The 24,933-nt window shown below is 35.6% G+C and overlaps 1 protein-coding gene across 1 annotated transcript; it reads right to left on the reverse strand.

Moving 5' to 3' along the window:
- Positions 1–3,442: 3,442 nt before the first annotated feature.
- On the reverse strand, positions 3,443–8,005 carry LOC108488304 (protein DETOXIFICATION 27-like). Its single transcript, XM_053020242.1, has 8 exons — positions 7,727–8,005; positions 7,015–7,556; positions 6,796–6,882; positions 6,642–6,698; positions 4,710–4,948; positions 4,499–4,617; positions 3,660–3,749; positions 3,443–3,581 (listed from the first exon to the last, which is right to left on the reverse strand). Exons 1-8 carry the CDS (start codon positions 8,003–8,005, stop codon positions 3,537–3,539), a joined length of 1,458 nt encoding a protein of 485 aa, XP_052876202.1. The 3' UTR covers positions 3,443–3,536.
- Between the last annotated feature and the right edge of the window lie 16,928 nt (positions 8,006–24,933).

Here is a 24,933-nt window from a genome sequence, read left to right on the forward strand (position 1 = left end):
TAACATTTACTTTTTATATTTTAATCAATTTCTTTTTATTACAAGCATTCAAATTATGATTACATAAAATAATTGAGTTAAATATTTTAATTATAATAGTAGTAAAAATGTTATTATTATTTTTTTAATCAAAGAAATCAAATATTAATTTTATAATACTTCAATGTGTAATTAATAAATAAATTTAAAATTATAAAAAAGAAGAAGATTATGTTGTAATTAAAAAGCAGAGACATATGCAATTGGTGGGCCATCCATGAAACCAGAATTTTTAAGCAAGGAAGGCCGACGTATGCAGGTGGGTGAAGGAGAAAATAAGGAAATTGGTCCGCCGGTCCCACCTGCATTTAAACCTATTACTACTTGCCAGAATCAAATCATAAAGTGACAATTATTGAGGATAATAAAGTGCTAGTGGGCCAGCCTAATCATGAAAGCAATTTGTTGGTACTGGGTCAACCCAATCATGAAAGCCATTCGTTCGCTTCTTCTTCAAAAACCCCATGCATGCAACGAGAAAGTTGAGCAGTGCCGGCGTATCTAGGGGTTGCAGGCTCTAAAATATATAATTATTTATTTAGTCTTTTTAAAAATTTAAAAAATTTAAATTAGTAAAATTAAAATTCCATATTTCTAAGATTTTATTTTTTGAGGGGATCTGTTGGATCTTAGTTGTGTTTACATGGGGAAAATTGTTTTGTCTTAAAGATTGTTGGACAAAACAGGTTAGCGTACAAAATAATTAAATATAAATAAACACATATTTATATATAATGTAAAATATAAATAGAATAATTTATATTTAAGTTGTCAAATACGTAAATTAATAAAAAAACCATAACAAAATTTCAATCGAAAATAAGAATAGAGATTTACTAAACGTTGAGGCCTGTTTAACACAGTCTCCTTAAGACAGATTCAGCTGCTCCTACGATACTTGGAGAACCGTTGGTCGAATGTCTCCCAGGTTACAACAACACATGATCAAAGTAACAACACCTCTACAGCGATCAACGAACAAACGATGCATTTTTCTATCACCGGAACATTTGAAAAATACAGAGAGGAAAAGAAGAGTTTTGAGAGGAGTTTTGAGAGCAACAGAAATTTGGTATGAGAGAATATGAGAGTGTGTAAAATTATACAGAATTCATAGCCTTTTATAGGCATTGAGAATTGAGAATGTTGAAATTTTCAAAATTTCCACAAAATTTGCCATTAAGGAGCCAATAAATCAATTTGATTAAAAAATTAAATCAAATTGACTGAAATCAAATAAATAAGATAAATGTCCTTATATAAACAAATTCTGTCTGCTGAGAAAAAATAATTTCGTGCCCACTTTGGGCTCAATTAATTTGGACATTACGCGTCACCCACGTCATGAGAGTGCGCCCCAACTCTATTGGGTTTAGACCTACATCCCCCTGTGCGCGAGACAATGTTCCAAGCTTAGCCATCCAATTATCTTTTAAGAGGGTTCCCATATATAAACACATCTCACACTTGGTATTTAACCAATTTGAGATCTAAGCCTTTACTTTTCCTCAACAAATATTTCAAAATAGCTTACTTTGAGTAACAATTTCTCATTCATCACTCAACCATTTTGAGCATATGATATATCGTTGTAAAGGTCTCATGGAGTAGAATATGAAACTATAATTTTATAATTCAACTTTCCACCTTTACCTATTGAGAATATGCCTCAAAGTTCCCTGCAATTTTCCAACAGTTCTCAAGTTCAGTTCGAGATATGGTGACTGAGAGTGGACTGTGGGCATGAAATTGGTTTGCTTCTTTACTTTTGTCCTAGTGCTTGATTAAGCTTGCTACTATTTGTCCTCATTGTGGTGAAGAGATTATGGATTGGCTCGGTTGGAAATGGGACAAAAGACGTTGGTTTACTTAAAAAATTAGCATATGTAGCAATGAATCAAATGGAATATTGTTTAAGTCCACGATGGAATTCTATAGAAATCCCGGGTCCCACAATGAGTTTAGATGTTCTTATGGCCGATCGGTAAGGAAAAATTACTAACTAATGATGAAAGCGTTAAGAGACGCTTAACTCTGGATCAGAATTGTCATATATGCGGTGCTAGTGTTAAAGACATCAACCATATATCGAGGAAATGCTCGCTCGCGGTCCACTACTGGAGCAATCTAGTTAACAAAGATAGGTTAGCAGAATTTTATAATTTAAACATTGAGGATTGGCTTACTCTTAACCTGACCAAACTTTGATTCTTCTCGAGTAATATGAAAGATTTGGACATTTTCTTTTATATTACTTGTTAGTCTTTGTGGAAGAAAAGAAATGATTGTACTTTTAAATCTAATTATGTGGATAATGAAAGACTCATTTATTGTTGCATGAGATATAAATATGAGATTGTATATGCCAGTCAACTGAATCAGAGGTAAGGTTCCATAAAGAATTGGAGAAGATGGTTGCAACTTTCTTGGTCTCCGCCACTAGTAGTAAAATGAAAAATAAATGTTGATGATGGCCAAAACTTGGATTACAGAATAGGTATGACAGGGGGTATGATCCGAGATGCAGCTAGTTTAGGATTTGACAGAAACATCGGGCTGTGTAGTGCATACGAGGTAGAACCCTAGGGCATTTTGAATGGTGTTGACCAAACTTGGAAGTTTAGATGTCGAGATATTTTGTTAGAAACGAATTGTTTGGAAGCGCTGCACCATATTAAGGGAAACTTAATGAGGTAGAAGTGCATGTTGTTAATGCGACTCTAGATTTGTTGAGTCATGACTGGAATGCCATCTTAAAACATGTGTATTGAGAATGTAATGAGTAGACTAATTACTTAGCAAAAGCTACAAAAAGAATTAGCATGTGTGTTCATTGTTAGTCCCAACCGCTTAATTTTACTCTAAATGCACTACATGAAGACCTTAACAGTTTATCTACTCTTAAACTAATTACTATGTAATAGTCAATACTACTCTTTTTAAAGAAAGAAAAAGAAAAGCAGAAAATGAATAAACAAAATAGAAAACATACAAATAAACAATAATTTTTTATTTAAAATTTACTTAGTAAATAAATTTCACATAATTTTATTCAAACATGAGAGAAAAGTAAGTGGGCATTTTCACAACCATAAGAATGAGTAAATCTTATACTATATTTCAAAAGCATCTTTCCCTATATAATTATTAAAATGAAATACATATAGATTTTTTTTAAAAAATCAAGCCTACTCATTTATGAACATCAAAATTTGAAGTTTGAATTTTTACCGGAATTAAAAATATGCAATACAATAAATCTAGAAAAGAAAGTGAAAAACAAAAGAAAAGGATGAAGAATGATATAATTATAGAAGAATTAATAGGATATTTAAAAAAAAGTATTTACCATATTTATTTTACAATTCATATTTAATATTTATAGTTCATTAATATGATAATATCATTTGAAATGAGTCCCGATTAATATGAGCTTTTTAATTTTGTCTTCCCATCGTTTTATTTAACTATTTCAAATGCTTGTAAAATCAGAGATATCAAACTTCAGACCACTTCTGGAGGAGCAGGTTTGCTTTCTCAGCCTGAAATCCCCAATAAACTAAAGATTGGCATTTGGAGAGAGATGAACAGCAATAAGATAGGAGAAAGGTCTTAATTACCTCCTTCTGCCAATCACATCGTAAGGTAATAAGCGCCAATATCAGAGTTTGAATTGCTGTTCCTCCAAATATCATTCCACCCCAAATTCCCTGTCCATCAAAATAAATACCTAAATATAATAATAAACAAAGGTGAGATTATTTCAATCAAGTTAATGAGAAATAAGGTTTATTTAACTATACTTACACACCAGTTATACTCCAACACCCTCATAATTCAATCTTGTTTATTCATAACATTTACTCGGATTTAAATTTTCATAAAGTAATTTTAAAATATATAAAATAAAAACTTTTGCAGTTTAGAAATATAATATTTAATGTTAAAAGAAATATTAAATATAGTAGAAAATTAAAAAAAAGTAGTTTGACCTATTAATAAAAATATTTTATGTATTGTTCATACATATAAATTTCATGCACCATCTATAAATAATAACATGACATCTTATTATTAAATAAAACCAAAAATAATAGAAGACTTATAAATATATATTAAATTTTTTATTATAAAATAAATACTAAATCTCTAAGCCCAAGACCATAGATATTTATTCACAATAATTACAATTAATGTTTAATTATATCTAAATAAAATTATTAGTATTTATTTACAAACTTTCTATATTTTCTATTTAATTAGAATGATGATATATTATGATATTAATACAATGCACCGATCAGTATATCAAATATTATTATTTAATTATATTAAAATAATATTAACTTTAATAAAAAAATCAAAGATTCAAATCTCTATAAAAATAAAATATATAGTGAAATAATTTTTGCAAGACAAATGATTTTTAATAATGGACAGTTAACATATTTTAACTTACCATGACTCCTAGGTGGAAACCCCACCCCATAAAAAATCCAAGTGGAACCCCAATGAGATAATAGCAACCCAAATTTATGTAAGCCACGTAGGATTGCCATCCACATCCAACAGCCACCCCTACACCACCAAAATTACCAAAACTAGAAAATAAGGTTTTGACAGCCCATCCAAGGTGATCGTAGAACATATGATGAATAAGAAACGAATACCAGATAGAATAGGCTGAACACTGTTGAGCAGAACAGTGAAGGCTAAGAGAAAAGAGAGGTTGGTGACTGCTTTCAAAACAGGGTCACTTGCAGAAAATATGAGAGCAAATTTATCATGCAATATCATAATTAACAACCAGAAGAAGATTCCTATTAGAATTGATGTCACAACTGAAACTGTTGTTGCAAACTTGGCTCCTTTCCCATTCCCTGCTCCAAGCTCATTTGCCACCCTCACAGTGCATCCATCCAAATCTAATGTTGTTCATCATTCTAAAATCTAAATCAACCAGTTTTGTAGTTTATCAAAACTTTAACCCTTCAGAAAGGCAAATCTTTGTCCTTTTCTTGTTTATCATTTTCAAATTCAATGAACCGCTGTTGTCATTACCAGATTATAACACCACTATTGTCCTTTTTGTATCAAATACAACAAATTTCATATACTGAAATTCAATCTCAAAATCTGTTCAATGCTTTTTTCTTTTTCTTAAAGTATACAAATTCAATTGGGGTAAATTTTACTGTTTCTTTCATGAATGATTTAGGAAATTCTTTCTTTTAATTTTTTGTGTGTTTGTTTTACTAAAGATAATTTGATCAACAGAAGATGACTTATAAATTAACGAAAAATCTTGTAAATTGATTTTATCATTTTCAAAGAAGCAAGTTATATTCCAAAAAAAACAACCTTTTGTGAACAATTTTACTTTTATATAAAATTAAATTGAATCAAACATAATATTATTATAATAATATTTTTCATTGTAAATTTTAAAATATTTTATATAACGCTCAATATTATTTTTATACAACGTTCAATATTAATTATTTCTATTTAAAAATATGATAAATTATTAATATAAATTATTGTTAATTTTAATGAATTATTTGATATTACAAATTTATTTTAATAATAAATTATAACAATAATAATTTTAAATTTTGAGTAATATTATTAATATATTATTGAAATATTTATATTAATATTCTAATAATAAATATATATTAAAATTTATAAATATTTAATAAAAATATTTTATATCATAAAATATGAATATTTCAATTATTTAAATATATGTGTTTGTTTAAGCATTTAATAATGCTTAACTTCATTTTCCTACTCCAACTCTAATGTGTTACTATACACTCTCATATATCTAAAACATATAATTTAAATTAAGTTACTTAAAAGATTTAAATTAATTTTTAATTAAACATTATTTATTATTTATTTATTATTAAGTTAAAACATGATGATATTATTATAAAATATTATCTTATTATAAAATAAATTTCGTCTGTCTAGAGAAAATGCTATTATAAATTTATAATGTTTTGTAGCAAATATATTTATATTTAGACTTATCCATGGATTAAGTAACCAACCCATTTCGACTTGACGAGATTGGATAATAAATTTTATCTGTCCAAAGAAAATGTTATTATAAATTTATAATATTTTGTAGTAAATATATTTATATTTAAATTTATCCACGGATCAAATGACCAGCCCATTTCGACTTGACGGGATTGTGTAAAAAGCTTTTGGGCGATCCGAACCAAATTTAAATTAAATATTTTTATTTTGAATGTGATTATAAAATAATATATTTCTTTATATTTTATTAATTTTTAAGTAATAATATGAGTTATTTGGATGGGTTGAGGGGCTTGGGTCTAAATTTTTTAAAATTTATACATCAACTTGCTAAACATAAAAACTTTTAAAAATAATTTTAAAAAAGAAAAATAATTTACACAGCATCATTCAAATACCATAAAATAATCTATTTTTGGAAGATTGTTGTGAACGAAAACAGCATTTTTGGTGTAAAAAGTAAAAAATTTAAAAATCAGAGAAGATAAAAATATATAAAAGTCAAAAAAAGAAAAGTAAATGTATGATTGGGTTTGTATAAAAGAAGATACCCGGTACCAGCAAAGAACGCGAGAGGAATCATCATCTCCCATCCATTAATTGTCATGCTATGCCAAAATAAACCAATAAACACTTTAATTAATTGAAGCTACGTATGTTAATAAGGTGTTCTGTAAGTATACCTAATGACATGAAAAAAGTTACCATATGGACAAAGCATCGACGGCAATCTTGGCGTTTTCCAGATTTCCAGTCATCAATATTAGTATTCTATAGTACCAGTTTTCCAAGCTGTAGATTTCATTAAAAGTGATGTTATGATAAACAACCAATTTACTCCAAAGGAAACTATTGAATTCAATTGGCTTTGTGCCGTTTGCTTATTAATTTTACTTATTTGCAAAACATAGAAGAATGAAGTACCAAAGCATGACCCCAGCAGCTGCAGAGAGTTTGATGAATTCCCAAAGACCAGAGAAAGCTTCCATGGAGAAACCGGTCCAAGTTGAAGGACAGCCGCCACAAACAGTGTAACCCAAGTGGCCGAAAACCAAAACCCACCACGAAAAATTCATGCTAACCACCGTCCCAACCACACCCACTCGAAACCTATACACTAACACCCAGCTCACGATCCCATGGACCGCAAGAGCCACCAATGAGACCCAAGCCGTCACCATGTTTTTTAGCTGACACTGCAAGAATCTTTGCAGTGGGAACTGTAATGCAAAGCTGAAATGAAGTGGAATCATCCAAATAGCAACCATCCCCGATAGCTCAGCAACATCTTTAGGCTGTCCCAATAGTTTCAATACGGGTGAAGCAAAGAGATATAAAGGCAATAGCAAAACACAACATATGGAGAGAATGATCCATGAACGTTGCATGTAGATTCCCAACATGTAGTATTTCTTTGCTCCAAAGGCTTGCCCACATAGGGTCTCAAGTGCACTCGCCATCCCCAACTAAAATTAAAAAAGAAATAAAAAATCATATCGGAGAATTAAACATTTTTAAGTTGAATCCAAGCCTCAAGTTTCACTTGATAGACCTAAATGGATTTGTATTATAGTGATGTACGTGACTTGAGATCCATAATAAATTGAAATGGAAGTAAATACATATATGTATGTACCAAAAGGCCAAAGTTGAAGCCGACGATGACATTATTTGCGATGGAAATGGCAGCAAGCTCAAGGTCACCAAGGTGGCCGGTGAAGGCTTGAGTGATAACCGGTATGGAATAAGAGGCGAGACGGTTGAAGATTGCAGGGCCGACTATCCTCCATAGTTTCTTTGGTTCAATCCATACCCTTTCCCTAAGGGGTCCATTCTCATAATATTTTTCTGTTGATGCTAAATCATCAATCAATGGAACCCTTGCTTCCTCCAATGCACCACCGTTGCCCGACATTTTATCTGCTAATACCACTTTGTTTTATCCACTCAATCATTTATATATATGCAATTATGCATACATCTATCTATAGACTATAGTGGCAGCTTGAGCTGTGACTCATAAATTGTAACACAAATTTTGAACTAAGATTGTGAAACCACGTGTTGTCTTTGAATCATATACACATATCCATGTTTAACATATAAACGTATATATAACTCAAAAGTTGGTATCTATGTCATTGCTCACCGCATGATATTTTGTCAGCTTTATTATTCACACCGGACTGATAGAGCTAAAAACCAAAATGAAATAAAATTACTATAATTTGAGATATAGATATGTCTCTTTTTATTATACCATTCTGATTTTTTACTCATAATTTATTTTGAAAGAAAGATATATTTAAAAATATTTAAATATGTGTCCTTTTATGATTACAACAGTTATGATATCAACTGCATTAAGAAAAACTTCATTATTTTAACATTAATATTTTATTTTACTACTTCAGTCTTCAACTTTCAAAATTTAGTCATATTAATTTGTTATTGACATACATACTTTAGATCTAAGTCAATTTGATAGTCGGTGTTAGAGATCGAAGAAAAAACTATTTAGATTTTAATTTGCAGATTTGTAACGTTTAAAGTTGTTTCATGAGAAAAACTGAACTGTAAAAAAGAAGGGGAATTAGAGTTTTTGATTAGCGCAGATGGTGTGAACAGAGAAGGTCATACATCAACAATTCTAATAGCCCAGCGACTTAAATAAAAACTTTCGAATAGTTGATGACCATTTTGTAACTTTTTAAAGTTCAGTGACCAAAACATAAACTTATTAATAATTTAATGACCTTAAATGTAGTTTACCCTAAAAAAATTGTCATAAAACAATTTGTTTAAAGAAAATTTAAATAAATACAGTCATTTTATCAGCATATTTGTTGAATCTGTACTAAACCGACATGTATAATGTCCAGACAAAATGTTTGAACCAGTTGGGTCACGAACCCGTTTTGAACTCATTTTGGTTAAGCTAGTAATTGAACTGATTGAACCAAATTTTATAATTTTATAATATTTTTATTTAATTTTTATGAAATTTTAATAATTTCTTTAATTGAAAACTAGACCGACAATCAAATGATTGGACTGAAAACTGTTGGGTTGATCAATTTGACCATTAGCTCAATTCCAAAAACCATGTCTATAGATTAAAAAAATGTCCTTTGAATTATGTGTAAGCTCCCATATATTCACAAATGACTAATCCAAGCTTATTTAGGTTTACCAATTTTATTTATTTTATTTTTAAAATATAAAATTTTATTTAATATTTAGTGATTATATATATTTTACTAAGATTATATAAATTTTATTATATTTGAACGTACACAACTTTATATATATTTTAATATTTGCATTATAGTATAATCATTACAATAGAACATGTTAAAGGTGACAGATGACTTGAGATGCGCCGGGATTGCGTCTTCTTAAATTTACTCGCATCAATATGTAAAGATGCACATAAGTAGCATCTCTTTAGGTAGGCACTGAAGAGATATCACCGCAGCACGTCTCCTTAGGCCTAACTTAAGGAGACGCTTTTGTCGCGTCTTCTTGGACCTAACCAATGGAGACACTAGGCTACATCTCTTTGGATTACCTATGGAGACGCCATCTCGCGTCTCTTAAGCTGTTGATTGTAAAAACGTCAATCATCATCTCCGTAGGTCTCTAAATTGTTTTGCACAACTTAAACACTGAAGTGTTCTATTCTTGCTTTCTTCATAGGTCTCTTGAATTTTGCTTTCTTTCTTCCAACGCCAATCTCTCATTCTCTCTAATTTTCGCTTCCTTACGAATTCACGATCTCGGAGTAGAGACAATGGTATGTGCATCTTCACTATCTTGAAAATTTATCCATCCATATGATTTCAAATTCACTTATATCAAGTTTAATAGTGTTTTTTTTTGTTTACTTTTATGTATATTATCCCAAATATCCATTGCATGAATGAATTTGTGATATAAATATTTCATCTGTAACAGTCTGGTTTCGACCCTAGTCGGAATGGTGGTTTCGGGACCACAAATCCGAGTCTAAAATTTTTTTTAATATTTTTTCTGTGTCTGTGATATGTAAATTTATATCTGTGAAATTTCTGTAATTTAATTCGTCTGTTTCTGTGCTCGATTTGCAAAAAAGATCAAATCGCGTAAGTTGTAAAAGTTGCCTATTAGTTGCTAAAGTACCTAAGTGCTATGGTTTGTTAAAGTTGAAGCCCTTTCATGTCAATAGGACCATTACATGATAGTGGGAGACATGGTTTGGAAATATAGTAAATAGATAAATTTTTAAAGGATGGTTAGGTAATTAGGTAATATATGTTAATTATAATAAAAGAAATCATGAAAATGAAGCCATTTTTTCATGCATGTTCAGCCGAAAGTTGAGGAAGGGAAAGCCATTGAAGCTTTAAGGTATTCGGCCATTGCATGGGTGAATAGGTTAGTCCATTTTGTTCGGTTTTTGATAATTTTTACGTTTCTGTGATCGTTGCTTTGTGTCCTTCAAAACCTGTGTGTAAATTTCTATTTTTGTTGGAGATTATAAAATGTGCCATTGATGATTATATGAGCTATGTAGTACTCTTATATGGATTATGAAAGATATATGTTGGATTATCATGTTTTGTTTTTGAATATTTGATGAAATGAGCTATTTGGGCTAATTTGTGAAAATGAGGTTTTGGAGGACTAAATTGTGAATTAAATGTGTTATTTGGGCTTGTATGGAAGCCATGTATATTTGGCCAAGATATAGTCTTGGTGAATTTTGCATAATTGTTATTTTGTGAGAAAAGGGACTAAATTGTCAAAGTGTGATAATATAAGGGCTAAAATGCAAAATGCCCTAAATATGTGTAGTTGGATTAAATTGAATGAAATGAATGATTGAATGGTTGAATTTGTATTGTATTAGATCAAGAACAAAGAAAATCGGACTTAGATCGAGGGAAGTCCAAAGTAGTTGAATAGTTGACTCGGTTCATCCGAAATCTGTACGAGGTAAGTCAAATTTCAATTACATGTTAGTTGAATAAATTTTGCGTATATAAATTGTAATCTGTATTGGATGGCCTTGAGAGCCTGATGAATAGATTTTGAGTAAACTTGATAATATGCTAGTATTTGAAAAGTTCTGTATGCCTTTAAAAGAACGTTGGTATTGATCTGAATTATCGTGTAAGACCGTGTCTGGGACACAGGCAACGAATTGAAATTTACGTGTAAGACCATGTCCGGGACATCGGCATCGTATCTAATTTTGTATAAGACTCTGTCTGGGACAGAGGCATCGATACTGAATTACATGTAAGACCACGTCCGGGACGTTGGCATTATACCCGTTTATGAGTATCTGTATCGTTTCTAAACCGTTTGATGACAAAGTACGAGATATGGTAAGGAATATATGAAATGTATAATCTATACAGGTACGTTTGTATCGTATTTAATTTCTAAATATGAAAGACTCTGTTTCTGCGAAATAGCAAATGCGAAGTAGGTTCAAAATCATGGAAATGAATATAATATGAATACAAATAAACGAGCATGGTTAAGCTTATGAACTACTCTGAGAAATGGCTATGAATTCTTATTGTTGATTTGTACTATATATATGCTTTAGTGATTAGATCCAATGAATTTGGCTTACTAAGCTCTTGTAACTTACTCTATGTGATTTCTGTCTGTTTTACAGTTATCGTAGCTACTGAAGGTTCGAGGATAGTCGAGGATAGTTGCCACACTATCGAACTCATTTTTGGTACTTTTGAAAGTGTAAATATTGTTAAGTATGGCATGTATAGGCTAGAATGTCTATGTATTAAGTTTTGAATTGTATAAAAGTTATGCCATTTCAATTGGCTAGCAAATGATATGTTTGTGTATTGTTTTGGTGTATATGGTAATGTTCCATGTTCTAATGTGTTTTGGTCATATTTGAGCATGGAATTGGTTGGAAATGTTGGTATAATTGTTGCATATTAATGCTTGTAGGATTGGAACCATATGGGGTGGCAAATTAGCTTAAACCAAGCCTGCATTGTGCCACACGGCTAGGGAACACGGGTGTGCCTTATGGCCGTGTGAAAAAAGTCAGTAGCTAGCTAAATTTTACACGGTCATGGCACACAGCCGTGTCTGTTGGTCGTGTAAAAAGCCAGTATAGGACCTCTTTTTGGCATGGTTGGAGCACATCGGCGTGCCTTGTGCCCGTGTGAGTCACACGGCCTAGTCACACGGGCGTGTGACTTTGTCAGTTTTGAAAAGTTTGATTAAGTTCAGAAAATTCTGAATGGGTTCGGTTTAGTCCCGACCTTCCCTAAATGTATGTTTTAGGTCTCGTAGACCATTTTAATGGATGAATTGTTGATGAATGCAAATGTATTAATGTTATATGATATCTGTGAAGCTGTGTTGTTCGGAAATGCTCCGTCTGTCCGGTGACACCCCTTACCTATTTCGGCGACGGTTACGGGATAGGGGTGTTACATCATCTGTACATAAGCAAATAATAAATAATTTTGTTATTAAACATGTACCTTATAAATTTGTTGAAATGGCTAAGTCATTATATTGTTTCTGATGTAGACATTGGACAAATTCATGCTCCCAGATTCAACATGGTTTACATGAATGGAATAACTTAGTTTATTGAATATGCCACCAAGAATTGCATAAACAACTAGAACATATATTATCCGTGCAAGAAGTGCTCTAATAAAGTTCTCTTCCATCCCAAAGCTGTACATGATCATCTTCGTCTATATGGTTTTGTGAAGGGGTATAAGAGATAGATTTTTCATGAAAAAACTTCCACGTCAATTTTGTCACTGAATTCCTCCAATATGGCAAGTCATACGAGAATTTTGAGTGATATTGATGTTGATTTATGAAATAGGAACTTGATAAGGGAGGCTATTAGATTAAATGTTCTAGTACATGACAGAACTGACTATAGTCACGGTGATCATGTTAATGGTGGGGGTGATGTTAATTCCACTTCTCTTCCTTCTGAGGATGTTGGACGAACCACCGATGAAGTTAACAATCTTATGGATGATCGTGAGGTACCTCTTTATCTCTGTTGTAAAAAATATTCTAGCATATCATTCCTCTTACGGCTCTTTCATATAAAGGACTTGAATGGGTGGTCAACAAAATCAATTACCAAATTACTGGATTATTAAATGATGTTTTTCACATTTCACTCCCTGTAACATATTATGAATTAAAGAAACCTCTCAAGAAGTTTGATCTTGGTTATATTAAGATTCATGTATATCCAAATGACTGTACATTATATTGGGGTCTGGATACAAATGCTACATCATGTTAAAAATGTGGGCTTCCGAGATGGGTTACAAGTGCAGTTAAAGGAATTAAAGATTTAGATAGTGAAGCAACAACAACCCCTTCACGTTAAAAGCCTACAAAAGTCCTCATGTACATTCCTTTGATCCCGAGACTAAAAAGATTGTTCAAGTCATCCAAAACTGTGGCTTCTATGACTTGGCATGATCACTCTCATGTCAAAGATAGACTTCTCTGACATCCCATTGATATTGAAGTTTGGAAAGCTTTTGATGAGAGGTTTTCAGATTTCGCCTTTGACGCTCGCACTGTTTGTCTAGGATTAGCAAGTAACGGTTTCAATCCTTTTCGAACAATGAGCACCACACATAGTACATGAAACTATGGATGTGCATAAAAGCTTCATCTCTCATGTTATCAATGATAATACTAGGTGAAAAAGGTCCCAATAATGACATTGACATCTACTTGCAACCATTAATTAACGAATTGAAACAACTTTGGGATGGTGTAAGTGCATTTGATGTATCTAATAATAAGATATTCATTTTATGTGCGTGTCTCATGTGGACCCTTAATGATTTTCTAACATATGCAAACCTGTTAGGCTGAACTATTAATGGATGTGTCATATGTCTGGTATGTGCAAAGTCAATCGATTTTTGATGGCTACATAATGAGAGGAACTCCTGCTACATGGGTCATCGTCGATGGCTTCCCTCAGATCATCCAGTTAAGCATCAAAATAATGAGTTTTATGGAATGGCAAAGCACTGTCATGCTCCTATCTCTCCTTATAGCTTTGATATTTTACAAGAACTTGATGGTATTATGTTTTCTTAGGAAAGGCATCCAAGTGCACATGTTGGTTATTAGACTTGGTAAGTTCTTATATTAAAATATAATGCATTTAGTATATATTAATCATATTAAATCAAAATTTAGAAAAATGTCTTTTATTTGCCATTAATGTTCTATAGGTTCCACAGTTGGTGAATGATAATGCACTTTTAGAAGTAGTTGCTCTTGCATGTGGCTTTAATGATAAAATTGAGTATTTCGATGGATACATTGTTAATGGGGTTCCAGTTGTACACGAATAAACATGACAAATTTTGTACTACTCAAAATAGCGACATCATGGTTATAACAAATGGCCGAAGTTACTATGGGGTTGCAACTCACATGTTTGATTTCAATTACTATTGAAGTTTTAAGGTAACTCACATGGAATATGATTGGGTTGATGTACATTCTTCAAAGGGTCTCATACAAGATGAGAATAGATTCACTTTGTTGAACTTTTCCAATTTGATCCATATAGGAGTGTTGCTAAATGATCAGCATTTTATATTTCCTTTTCAAGCAACAAGTTTTTTGTATTGAAGATAAGAAAAGCAATGGATGGTTTTATGCAATATTGACCAAGCCAAAAGACCTATATGAATCAATGTCAACAACAATTACAAATAATGAGGATGATGGTTCTTATACATATGATCTATGATGGAAGCTGACATGCTTTATGTTCATCTTTTAATTATGTGTAAAAGGGTATATTGTAATTGAAATATATGTTTTTGTATATTAGTCATTTTATAATAAGAACTATTGTTAATAGACTTTAGAGTACTCCTTATACATATAATATATACATAGTATATATATTTCTTAACTTTTGGACTCCAAGTCTAAATTTATATTACTTTAAATATTAAAAAATATATGAGACATCAAACAAGCAATAATCCTGCCTGTTGTACTGCAAGCATTGTGGGACAAATTCAACAAAATTTTTGGCCCAAATATAACAGCCCAAAAGGAGTTGGATAATATCACCTTCAAACATATATATAAAAATGGAACTTGAAAAAAAAGGCCAAAATATTTGTGTGAGAGCGCCAAAGACGATTTCACTGTTGGAAACTGAAATTCATTTTCTTCATTAGGTGATTAGGTTGATCAACCTTCTTTCCAAAGTGAGCCATCCTCTTCTATTAGTGATTCATGTGTGAAAATAGCCTCTTGAAGTTGTTGAATAAGCTATTCATTAATGCTCAAGTCATATTCTAGTAGGTAAACTTTCTTCTTTTGTCCATCGGGAAAATAATACAAAAAGATTGATAGGTCATTCATTCCTTCCTTCTCTCTTTCTCCCTGAATCTTGCTCCCTCTTTCCCCTCAATTTTAGATTCATCACCCTTTAGGTTAAAAGAGTTTAAAGACTATGGGTATATACAGGTTTGGAGATATACAACTTACTCTAAAAGGACTACCAAACATTTTTGTAAAAGCAAAGTTGATATGAATGTCATGGAATTTTGTAATCAAGTCAATATTTTTCTTAATTAATTTTTTTTACAGGGTTGAAAATGCATATAAAAAGGTCACTGCAAGGGCTTCAATTCACAACTGAGGGATCTCCTCCTCCTATGGCCCCAACTTTAGAAGATAACAGTGAGACATTACCACCTTCTCTTGAACCTCCAGAGAACCCATCCTCCTTCGATGGTATTTTTAAAAATTATGACATTTTAGACTAGTATGAATTATATCTTGTTTCAAAATAATTATTATTATCATTAATTGCCTCCAGACGTACTAACATCAAGAGTGTAATTCCTGCAACCAAATATAAGCGTTAGGCGATTTTCGCAAGTATAAAAGTCAGATTGTAATATAGTTTATACAACGAAATATAGAAGTATTCCGAGGATCGTACCCAAGGGAGGTGAAACTAAATTAATTCTAACTTTGGCGTTAATAGATCTAATTAGGAATTTAATTAAATTATATTACGATAATTCCTAAGGTGACGAAAACACATATTTTATAAAAATAATTTAGATTATAAAAATAAAGATGGAAAACTAATTTATAGATTTAATCAATTCTAAGGGCGGAGGACTAACTCGCTTTAGTGGTCGTAACTATTTCCTATTTCGGGTTCTATTCAATCAACTAGTCATTAACTTAACAAGATTTCTCAATCTTTCACTAAACTAATGAGAAGCTTGAGACCACTGATATCATACCTAGCGCCTTGGGGTTCCTCATAAATCTCATAAACATCATAAGCTAGATTAAATTGATAAACATCTAATAAAGTTTAAAGATAAATCTTTTATTGACCTTCGCCGAGGGTTTGGTTTGCTTTATGTGTAGTAAAATCTCTCCCTCATTGTTAGGAGCGGAATAGCTTATTATATATATGAGAAGGGAGGTGTAAAATGCGGTCTCTGAAAGAAGAAATTCCAGTTTAGGACACCTTGTAGGGAATCGGAGAAGTTGCATGAAGAGGTCCTTAGACTCTATTGGAACAAAGCTAAGTTTCGACTACTTCTCTCTCGGGTTCAATGAAAGCAGCCTCGAAAGAACCAAGGCATAATAGTGTGGTACCTCGATTAGTCGCTGGTCAAAGCCCAAACTCAAAGGGTAGAAAATGCGGTGGAATAAAAGAGAAAATAGGAGATTGAACTCCTCATTGGGCATTCAGGGATGAATGCTTTATATCATTACAATAGGCAGTGGAAATACATCCTTTGAGGAGTAAGAGCAGGTACCTCGAACTCAAGTGAAGCTGTCGGTGAAGCATGCTATAGACATGCTATAGAGTAGTCAGCATGCTATAGAGCGGTCAAAATCCCCAATGCTTGGCTGGAAGCAAGGTGCGTAGCCTCTTCAGCAGTAGGAGTCGGAGTAATAGGTTCTGAAAGAAGGGAACAAAGGCTTGATGCAATTAAGCAGTAGCAGTAGCTAAAAGAGTAGTAGCTGTAGGTTCTGAAAGAAGGGAACAAGAGTGAGACTTTCTTCCCACTCCCATACTCCTCTAAGAGTCTCTCTCCTTTAATCAATTACATCGAACCAAAGGCTATATACTCAAATGGAGTGAGTTCTGGCGTTCAGGTAATCCTCTCGTGGAGCACTTTACCAATTGATCAACCAGATTTGGGCTTTATGTGTAAAAAAGAGAAGTTCTCACCAACAGCAGAAAGATACCAAGCAGCAGATACGGGTTTAGCGGGAACAGCTAGCTTTATCGGAAGGAGCTGAATCCACATCTGCTATAGCTAAAATACCTGTTTCTGACCCATGTGGTTTTACTCAACTTGAGGCCAAAACGCCTAATTTGAGCATCTTTGTTTAGAGAGTTGGGTATTTGAGTTGAGCATATAACTAAAAGGATGCCAACCCTGATTTGCTTGTTTCCCTTGTTTCCGAGCCCAAAGCCCTCGCTTCGGGTTGGGTTTGGCTCTCTGGATAGGGGTACATTGGACATCAAAGTTTTATAGCAAAAATCTTATTTTCCGACCCCACCTGTACTTTGCCCAATTGGAAGAGGAAAGCACTTTCCCACTCTGGTTGAAAAGATCTGGTTGAGAAGCCTATCTAGGCAAGGTAAAGAACTAGACTTCTGCACTGAACCTCAAAGACTCAATTACCCTATAAGATATGGCCAAAGAACGTCAATTACCCTTTAAGTAAGATATGGCCTTTTCGAACTATCTCATTAGCTTACCTAGAGTAGCCCTATTTCTGTAAGTAGCGAATGAACAATATTCAGTGGGATAAAGGTACTCTTTATTAGCGAATCAATAGCCAAAGGTACAGCTTGCATGAAGAAGGCCCTTCGCTCCTCAATTTGATCTGGTCTAGCATAGGATAGAGCTCTTACTGTACCGATTTTTCATTCCTATTCTATTAACCTAACGTAACCCCTTAGCGGCTAAAAAGAAAAAGGGAGATTCCTGAGTTAAAACTTCTTTCCATTACTACCTTCGGGGTCTCAGTCCTTCTTCGTTGAAGGTTTATTACCCAGGGAAATTCCTCCTTGTTTCAACTTTAGGTTCTGGAATAACTAGCCCAACCCATAGACCAGCACAGATGGAATAACGACTGATCCCTATACCTAATAAAAGGACAGAGAGAATTAATCGTTCTAAGATTCTACTGGCTTGTCCTCGCGATCATGCTCTCCAGGCCAGGCTTCTGAATGAGGCTCCCTTTCGCCGATTTAGTGAGTCCTTTCTTTCATTTAACTTCTTCGAGTATTCTCTGCGACCGCGACCTTCTGTATCACGTTGGGAAGCTTTTTCCATCAAGAAAGAAGGTTTGAATCTGGGTCCTTAAAGGACCAACAGTTACAAAGGTAAGACCGTGGTTTCATCAGGGTCTGCAAGGTTGGTAGTCATGGGAAAATGAAATGTGAAAAGGAAATCCTACCCCTTCAGGCTTTGAAGACTGGCCTCTGTAGTCCACCCAAAGGCAAGGGCAACCTGGATGAGGGATCTCCCTTAGGGTCCTCAACAGGAGGGACAAAGACAAATGGGTCCCTAGAAGCAAGGATACCGAGAAGCCCCAAGCCCTAGGTAGTCTTTGAGGAGAAATCGGAGCGTTAAACTGTTGCAGCACTAGTTCCAGCGAGTGGGATAACCTATGGAGCTACCTGGGATTACCCGGGATTACCCAACCCAAGGGAAGGGGGATACTACGTATAACTATAAATTTCCTATGCATAAGCATAGGGGGGTGCTTTCCCATGGATAATAGGTCTTTGCCAAATTATGACGAATGGCTAACTAACCTAACTAACTAACTAGTGCCCCACCCAAGCTCTCAGAACCCTCGTAGGGAACCCCTGTATGGAAACCTGCTTTCGATTGAGTGCGAGATTTAGGGATGAATGATCTTTTTTCACGCTTCCCAGGCTGAGGCAAAGAATGGGGGGACTTCCAGTTATACTTCTACTCGGTTTATGGATAACATAAGCTGGGGTATGTGACTTACCAGGGCAATCACTTACTCTTACTAGACAAGATGCTACCTCTGATAAGCATGCTTCATAAGGAGGACTCAATTGAATCTTGTGATCATATCACACGCTCAAAGGTTCTGACCCCACCAGGAAAGGAAAGTGGATCGCTGGAAGTAGTACTGTAATTGAGCTTGCTTACCCTAGGACTGGGGGTAACAGCTTACCAAACCAAGCTACTCAAATAGAACAAGGAGCTCCACTCATAAGAGGTATTTGAACTGCAGCTCCCATCCTGGCAATATAACTCGGAAATCGGGATCGGGAAGAAGAGCATGCAGCCATGAGACTAGTTTCCCATTGTCCCGAAGTAGAATGGCTTGAGTTCTCACCTAAAGCGAGCTTGTATGCGCATTTAATTCTTCTATCTTTTCAGTTGCTGTAACGGATTAAGCGTTAGAACGGGAGTTAGAACGCCCGAATGTCTCCTCTCATTGAGTAGCTGATACCACTGATTCAGTTAAGGCAAATAGCCCATATAATCTCTCCTGTTGGTCAATCCCACCTTGCGACCTTCATCCCCCTTCGAATGAACAAAGTAAACTCCCCTAATGTCTTTAGAGCAGCATATCTCTAGCTGATTGATAGTGAAGGGCGGTAAGAAGCCCTATTCAAGCTCATTCTAGCGAACGATCCTTGCCAACTTCCTTTCCAACTACCTTAGCGTCATCTCGGGAAGGGGGATTGGTTTGATGTGCCTAAATAAGAGGGCTCGCCAGCTGACTTACGAGTACCAGCAGCCCCTACCATTATAAAAATGCTAAAGCTTTCCTTATGCCGATTCTTATTTCTAACAAGAGAAGAGAGAAGGCTCTGCAATTGCCTGCTCCTTTGACACCCGCTCCTATTCCTATTATGACGATTGCGAGAAGCCCGAGTAGGACAAAAGTAAGAAGGAACGGGAAGACACGTACGGGACGGAAGTCAGACTTGGCTTTAGTAGAGAGGGAAGAAATCGATTCCGTTGCTCTGGCGTCGGAGGAACTCCGTCTTGCGTTCCCCTTTTTGTCCCGTGGACATTCGTAGTGGGGCATCTTTTTCGTTCATTCCTCCTTAGCCGGAGGGCACTCTTTCCCGTCGCTTGAGAGCTTTCAGTTTAAGAAGGTGATCCATAATCAATGGAATTCGATGCTGCTTCGAAGATGCTCTTTCCCTAACGAGTCCACTATACATCCTGATCGCTCTAGGCTGTCTTGTAAGACTTCCCCCACATAGTAACAAGGGATCCACTAAGCCTTCCAACGAGTTGGGGATTCCCTCTCTCTTCCGGCCATAGCCGTCTACGCAGACCCTTGCTCTATAGAGGTGCTAACGCTTTACTAATATAATAGAATTAATAAGTAAAAGCTCTTCTTCTGTTCGACGAATCTAACTAATCTATACTACTTACTATAATCAGACTAGGTCTTCTAGTAAAGTTTATCTTTTTTATGCTACTAGAACCATAAGCCGCACTATGCTATGCTTGACTGAACCTCCGAACGCCTGTTCAAGTCACATAAGGGCAATAAGAGCGGACTGACGCGTCAGCTTCTAGGGCGCCTTTTCTTGCTGAGTGAAGCTCTTTCTTGCTTGTTAGAGTAAGGCTTTTCCTTAACTTAAGCGCATGTTATTCTTTCCATTCGCCTGTCAAGTCAGGCAAGCTTCATGCTTACTTATGAACTCACTACCTCCGCCTTAAACCGACTGCCTTAAGGCAGCTATAAGGCTAAACAACTTCCTCAAAAGGCTTCCTTCAGGCGGATCAGTGGGCATTAAAGGAAGCGGATCTAACGGCTATTGGCCGATCTACTTCATTTGTTTAAGTGGATCACAAATTCTTTCGCTTTTGGCAGAAGTTCCTTACTCTGCGAGCAAGTGATTTCATACCTTCTTATTCTTTATATTAATACATTTTTCTCGATGCACTATAATAGTTAACCACTCAGTCCACGTAGATGCTGAGATAGAAAGCTTTCACTTAGCCCTCGGCTTTAGAGGAAAAAGGGAACCATTTGAACTCGTAAGGCCGACATGGAGCAATGCGCATGATTCCAGTTGTCCTCACCCAAGCGGTATTATTCCTTCGTGAGTGAACCACGATGCCGAGATGAGAAAGGAAAGGCAAGGGGATCTTGGAAGAGAGTCCGGAGACGCCAAGAAGGGCGTAAGGATCAAACTGAATTCACATCGCCAGAAGGCTAAGAAAGGATAGACAATTCCTTGGGTGACCGGGGGGCTCCCGATAAGAGCACAACCTTTCGCCTCGACGAGGCTAGTCCAGAGTGGAAGCTATTCGGATATTATATTGACGACATGCGCATCAGAAAAATAGAATGGATTTCACATCGATAGAAATCAAGTCCTTGTCTTTCTCTGTATCGGTAGTAGCATCACCCTCATTGCGGCATGGCTTGATAGTGGTATAAGGATTTCCACAGGGTGGTCCGCAATGTGCTATTTCAATGCTTCGGGTACAAGATGTCGAAGGAACAAAGAGGACGAAGGTTCTTCGACGCATATTCGTAGGATATGACACCGAACGAAAAGGATGGAGATGTTTCACCCACCCGTAAAAGACATGTTTTGAAAAGATGGGGATTGAGGGCTATTGATCCGGAAAGACGAGATGGAATTGCTATTGAGTCTTGAGGCGCTGAAAGCCCTAAGATTGATCTGATTCCTTCCATTTTTTCGGTCTTAGAGCCGGTAGATCAGATTGAATGAGGATGGAAGGATGTTCCAGATTCAATTATCCGCAGGCTACACGACGGTGGACGTAGAGTGGTGGAGCTCCTTCAAATCAATTATATTGGGAGGCCTAACGAGTGACAATGGTTCACAGTCCATCGCTAATTGAGTTACCTTTCAAGCAGATTTAGATTCGCATCTACTTTTTCGGGATGAAGATATGTCGGCCTTCTGACGGCTAATTGAGGCCTAAGGTATAGCGATAGAATCGTATTAAACGTACTAGCAATGACTTTTGAGGAATTATTGATTCAAAACTTTCTATCGCTACACCCTTTTCAACTATCTCGAAATAGCGCACTAGCCGTAAGAGAAAGAGGTGTCGAATACGGCCATGCATCCATTGAAATGGGCCGAAAGAAGCAAGCAAAGCAAAGAGTCTTACTCTAAAGAAAAAGCCTATTCCTATTCTAGAAATCCTGCAAACTATTAATCTAAGTACTTAGCACTCACCGCTACAATTGGCGGAAATTAATTGGTATTGCATCTATCCCAATAAATTTTTTCTTTTCTTAGTCCTCTTCTTTAGCACCGGCTTACTCGGAGGAAGTCGGCCTAGCAGATGACTCTTAGTTAGACCGGTACTAGTTAGGATATAACATAAGGGAATTCCATTCTAGGAGTTCTCCAAAGCCCTATCCCATATAAAAAAGAGAAAAGCTATATTAACGCTCTAGCCCAAGAATAGATCTTATGAAAAAAAAGAACGATCGTCGTGGAGATCGCAATCTGAAGTTTTTAGACATAATCCCGCATCAAAGAATTCCGTGGATTTTATCTATTTAAAGTAGGAGATAGCCGGTATTCCCACGAGAAGTCTTGCTCGCTTGCCCAAAGTGTTGAACATATAGAATTAAGGTTGTCTGACATACACACTGGTGGAATTGAATTTGATTCCGCTTTTTAAAATAGTATAGTAGCTTCAATGGAAATCCGTTTGAATTGATGATTTTTCACCTGATTCCCCCAAAACCGTAGAAGCTCAGATCGGGGTTTAGCGATAACCTGAGATCCTTTATTCTGTCTCCACTTCTGAGCCGACCGAGCCTGAAGCCAATATGTATGAAAGAAACCAATCAACGCAGGAATGGAGTTCGTAGCGAGAAGATAAAGTTCCTCGCCTGAGAAGCACTTCACTGGGTAATAAAAAAAGCTACCTAAAAGATCTTATTACCTTTACTCTAAGATGCTATAAGATAATTGGGAATCTTTTAGCCGCTATTCCCGCACTATTGTAAACCAGCTTGATAAAGGGTAGTGGTAGAGTCTCAGTACCACTGAAAGTGCGATAGTCGGGCAAACAATCTCCTCTTTTTATCATATCATATAAGGTAGGGTATTGTATATATGGAAATTCAAAGCAGGTATAAAATTCTTAACTACAACCGCTGTATTCACTCGTGCTTTGTTCAACTCAAAGAGAGTTTCACTCGGGCAATAAGAGATATTCTTTATAACTGGATAGGTTGCTGTTTCGGGGAGAAGGTAAGGGTCCAAAGGTAAAAAGTTCTGTTACTCGAGAGTCAAGCAAAGAAAAAGAGGGGTACGATGAGATCACCACCGGCTTGTTTCAGAGTGACGGATCACTCCTAAAAGCAACCTTTCACTTATCTTAAGTTCTTAAGGGACCGAGGGCGTTAGCTTGGGCTCGGTTAGATTTACTTGAAGGAAAGGGAAGAGACTAGTCATTAAAAAAAAAAAGAATCATACTGATGAGTTCCTATCCGAAGCCCTCTGATCTTCCCGGGTTATAAACTTTCATCTCGATTGGGTTCGTGTTCGGGAGACATGGGAAAAGCAGGGTAAAGAAAAGCCTCGTTTCCGGCAATGTGAACCTTCCTGGCTCGTATGATTCCATCGGGTGAATTAATAACTCGATAATCCATCCAATACTAATCACTAATCTGTCTGGGACTCCTGTCTTAAGGAATTATAGGTTGTTGGATTTTTCTCTAAGGCATTTCCTAAGCTAAGGTTTATAAACCTGAAACTATTCCTGAAGCTATGAGTTGATAGTTAGAGGACTTAACACCAAGCCTTCGGTTCCAGGTTACGTTGTCTAACCAGAGACTTAGAGTTTCGTTGAGTCCAAAAGTTAGAGGTTGTAGGAGCTTTCCTTTGGTCATTTCCTAGGGTGTCTAACCAGAAGTTATCTGAAGCTAGGAGTTTCGAAGCCATAAGTCAGGGAGTTCGGAGTTAGAGGCATTGGGTTACATAGTGTTCTTGCTCCAGGTTGTTAACTCAGGTGTCCGGTTAAGAGTTCTGACAGGGGACTCCGGGTGTAAGAGTTAGAGGAGTTAACAAGATTCCCTTGGTCTGGGTTAATAGTTCTAACCAGGTCCTCTCAGAAATTTTAGCTTAATTAAAGGCTGATTGCTGCATTTTTCTCGAGTACAGTGATAATCATAAAGGCCTCTCTCTGTGCCGTAGGTTTCATTTCCCGCCATGTTCTCCTTCGCTTCAGGCCTTCCTGGTAGGATCGATCAGTATATGCTCCTCCTTCCGCTCTGGATCAGTACGATACACACTAACCCCACCAGGGATTAGTGTTGCAAGGTTGATGGACCTAAGAGCCGAATCCCTTGAATTCTCCCAACCTCGTGATCGTGGTTCAAAAATTTTATGACTATGAAACGGTCTCCGTCAGCCTTACCAGCTGTCCGAGATGAGCGTCCAAACCGAATCGACCTTGCGGCCCCCCGCTGCGCTCCTGCTGTCCAAAAAACTCGGACCTGAAGCCAACCGGGGCGTCGTTATATTTATAAAGTTTCATTCCCTTCACCTTCAAATACGCGGACGGCAATAGGTAATTCAGGAGTACTTCTTTTGAAAAGCCCGACCCTTGCTTGATCGTGACACCTGTTAGGACCCTCGAAGGTTACCCTGATTCCACTAACGAGTCTTGTGTAGATAATATGGTAAAAAGGAAGAAGATTCCGAGACCCAAAGACGACTCCAACAACCCCGAAATTCCATAAATTCTTTAAGTAAGAAAGAAGAGTTTTCGCGGCCGG

The sequence above is a fragment of the Gossypium arboreum genome, chromosome 10 (genome assembly GCF_025698485.1).
Source record: "Gossypium arboreum isolate Shixiya-1 chromosome 10, ASM2569848v2, whole genome shotgun sequence".
In the NCBI taxonomy this organism is placed as follows: domain Eukaryota; kingdom Viridiplantae; phylum Streptophyta; class Magnoliopsida; order Malvales; family Malvaceae; genus Gossypium; species Gossypium arboreum.

What these genes read in the sequence shown, in the direction of transcription:
- LOC108488304 (XM_053020242.1), bottom strand. Translation starts at nt 8,005, where the DNA reads ATGTCGGGCAACGGTGGTGCATTGGAGGAAGCAAGGGTTCCATTGATT. An exon ending in GCGTTCTTTGCTGGTACCGG is followed by an intron (nt 4,949 to 6,641) that starts GTATCTTCTTTT and finishes GGATGGATGCAC; the next exon opens with TGTGAGGGTGGCAAATGAGC. An exon ending in TGTTCAGCCTATTCTATCTG is followed by an intron (nt 4,618 to 4,709) that starts GTATTCGTTTCT and finishes TTGGTGGTGTAG; the next exon opens with GGGTGGCTGTTGGATGTGGA.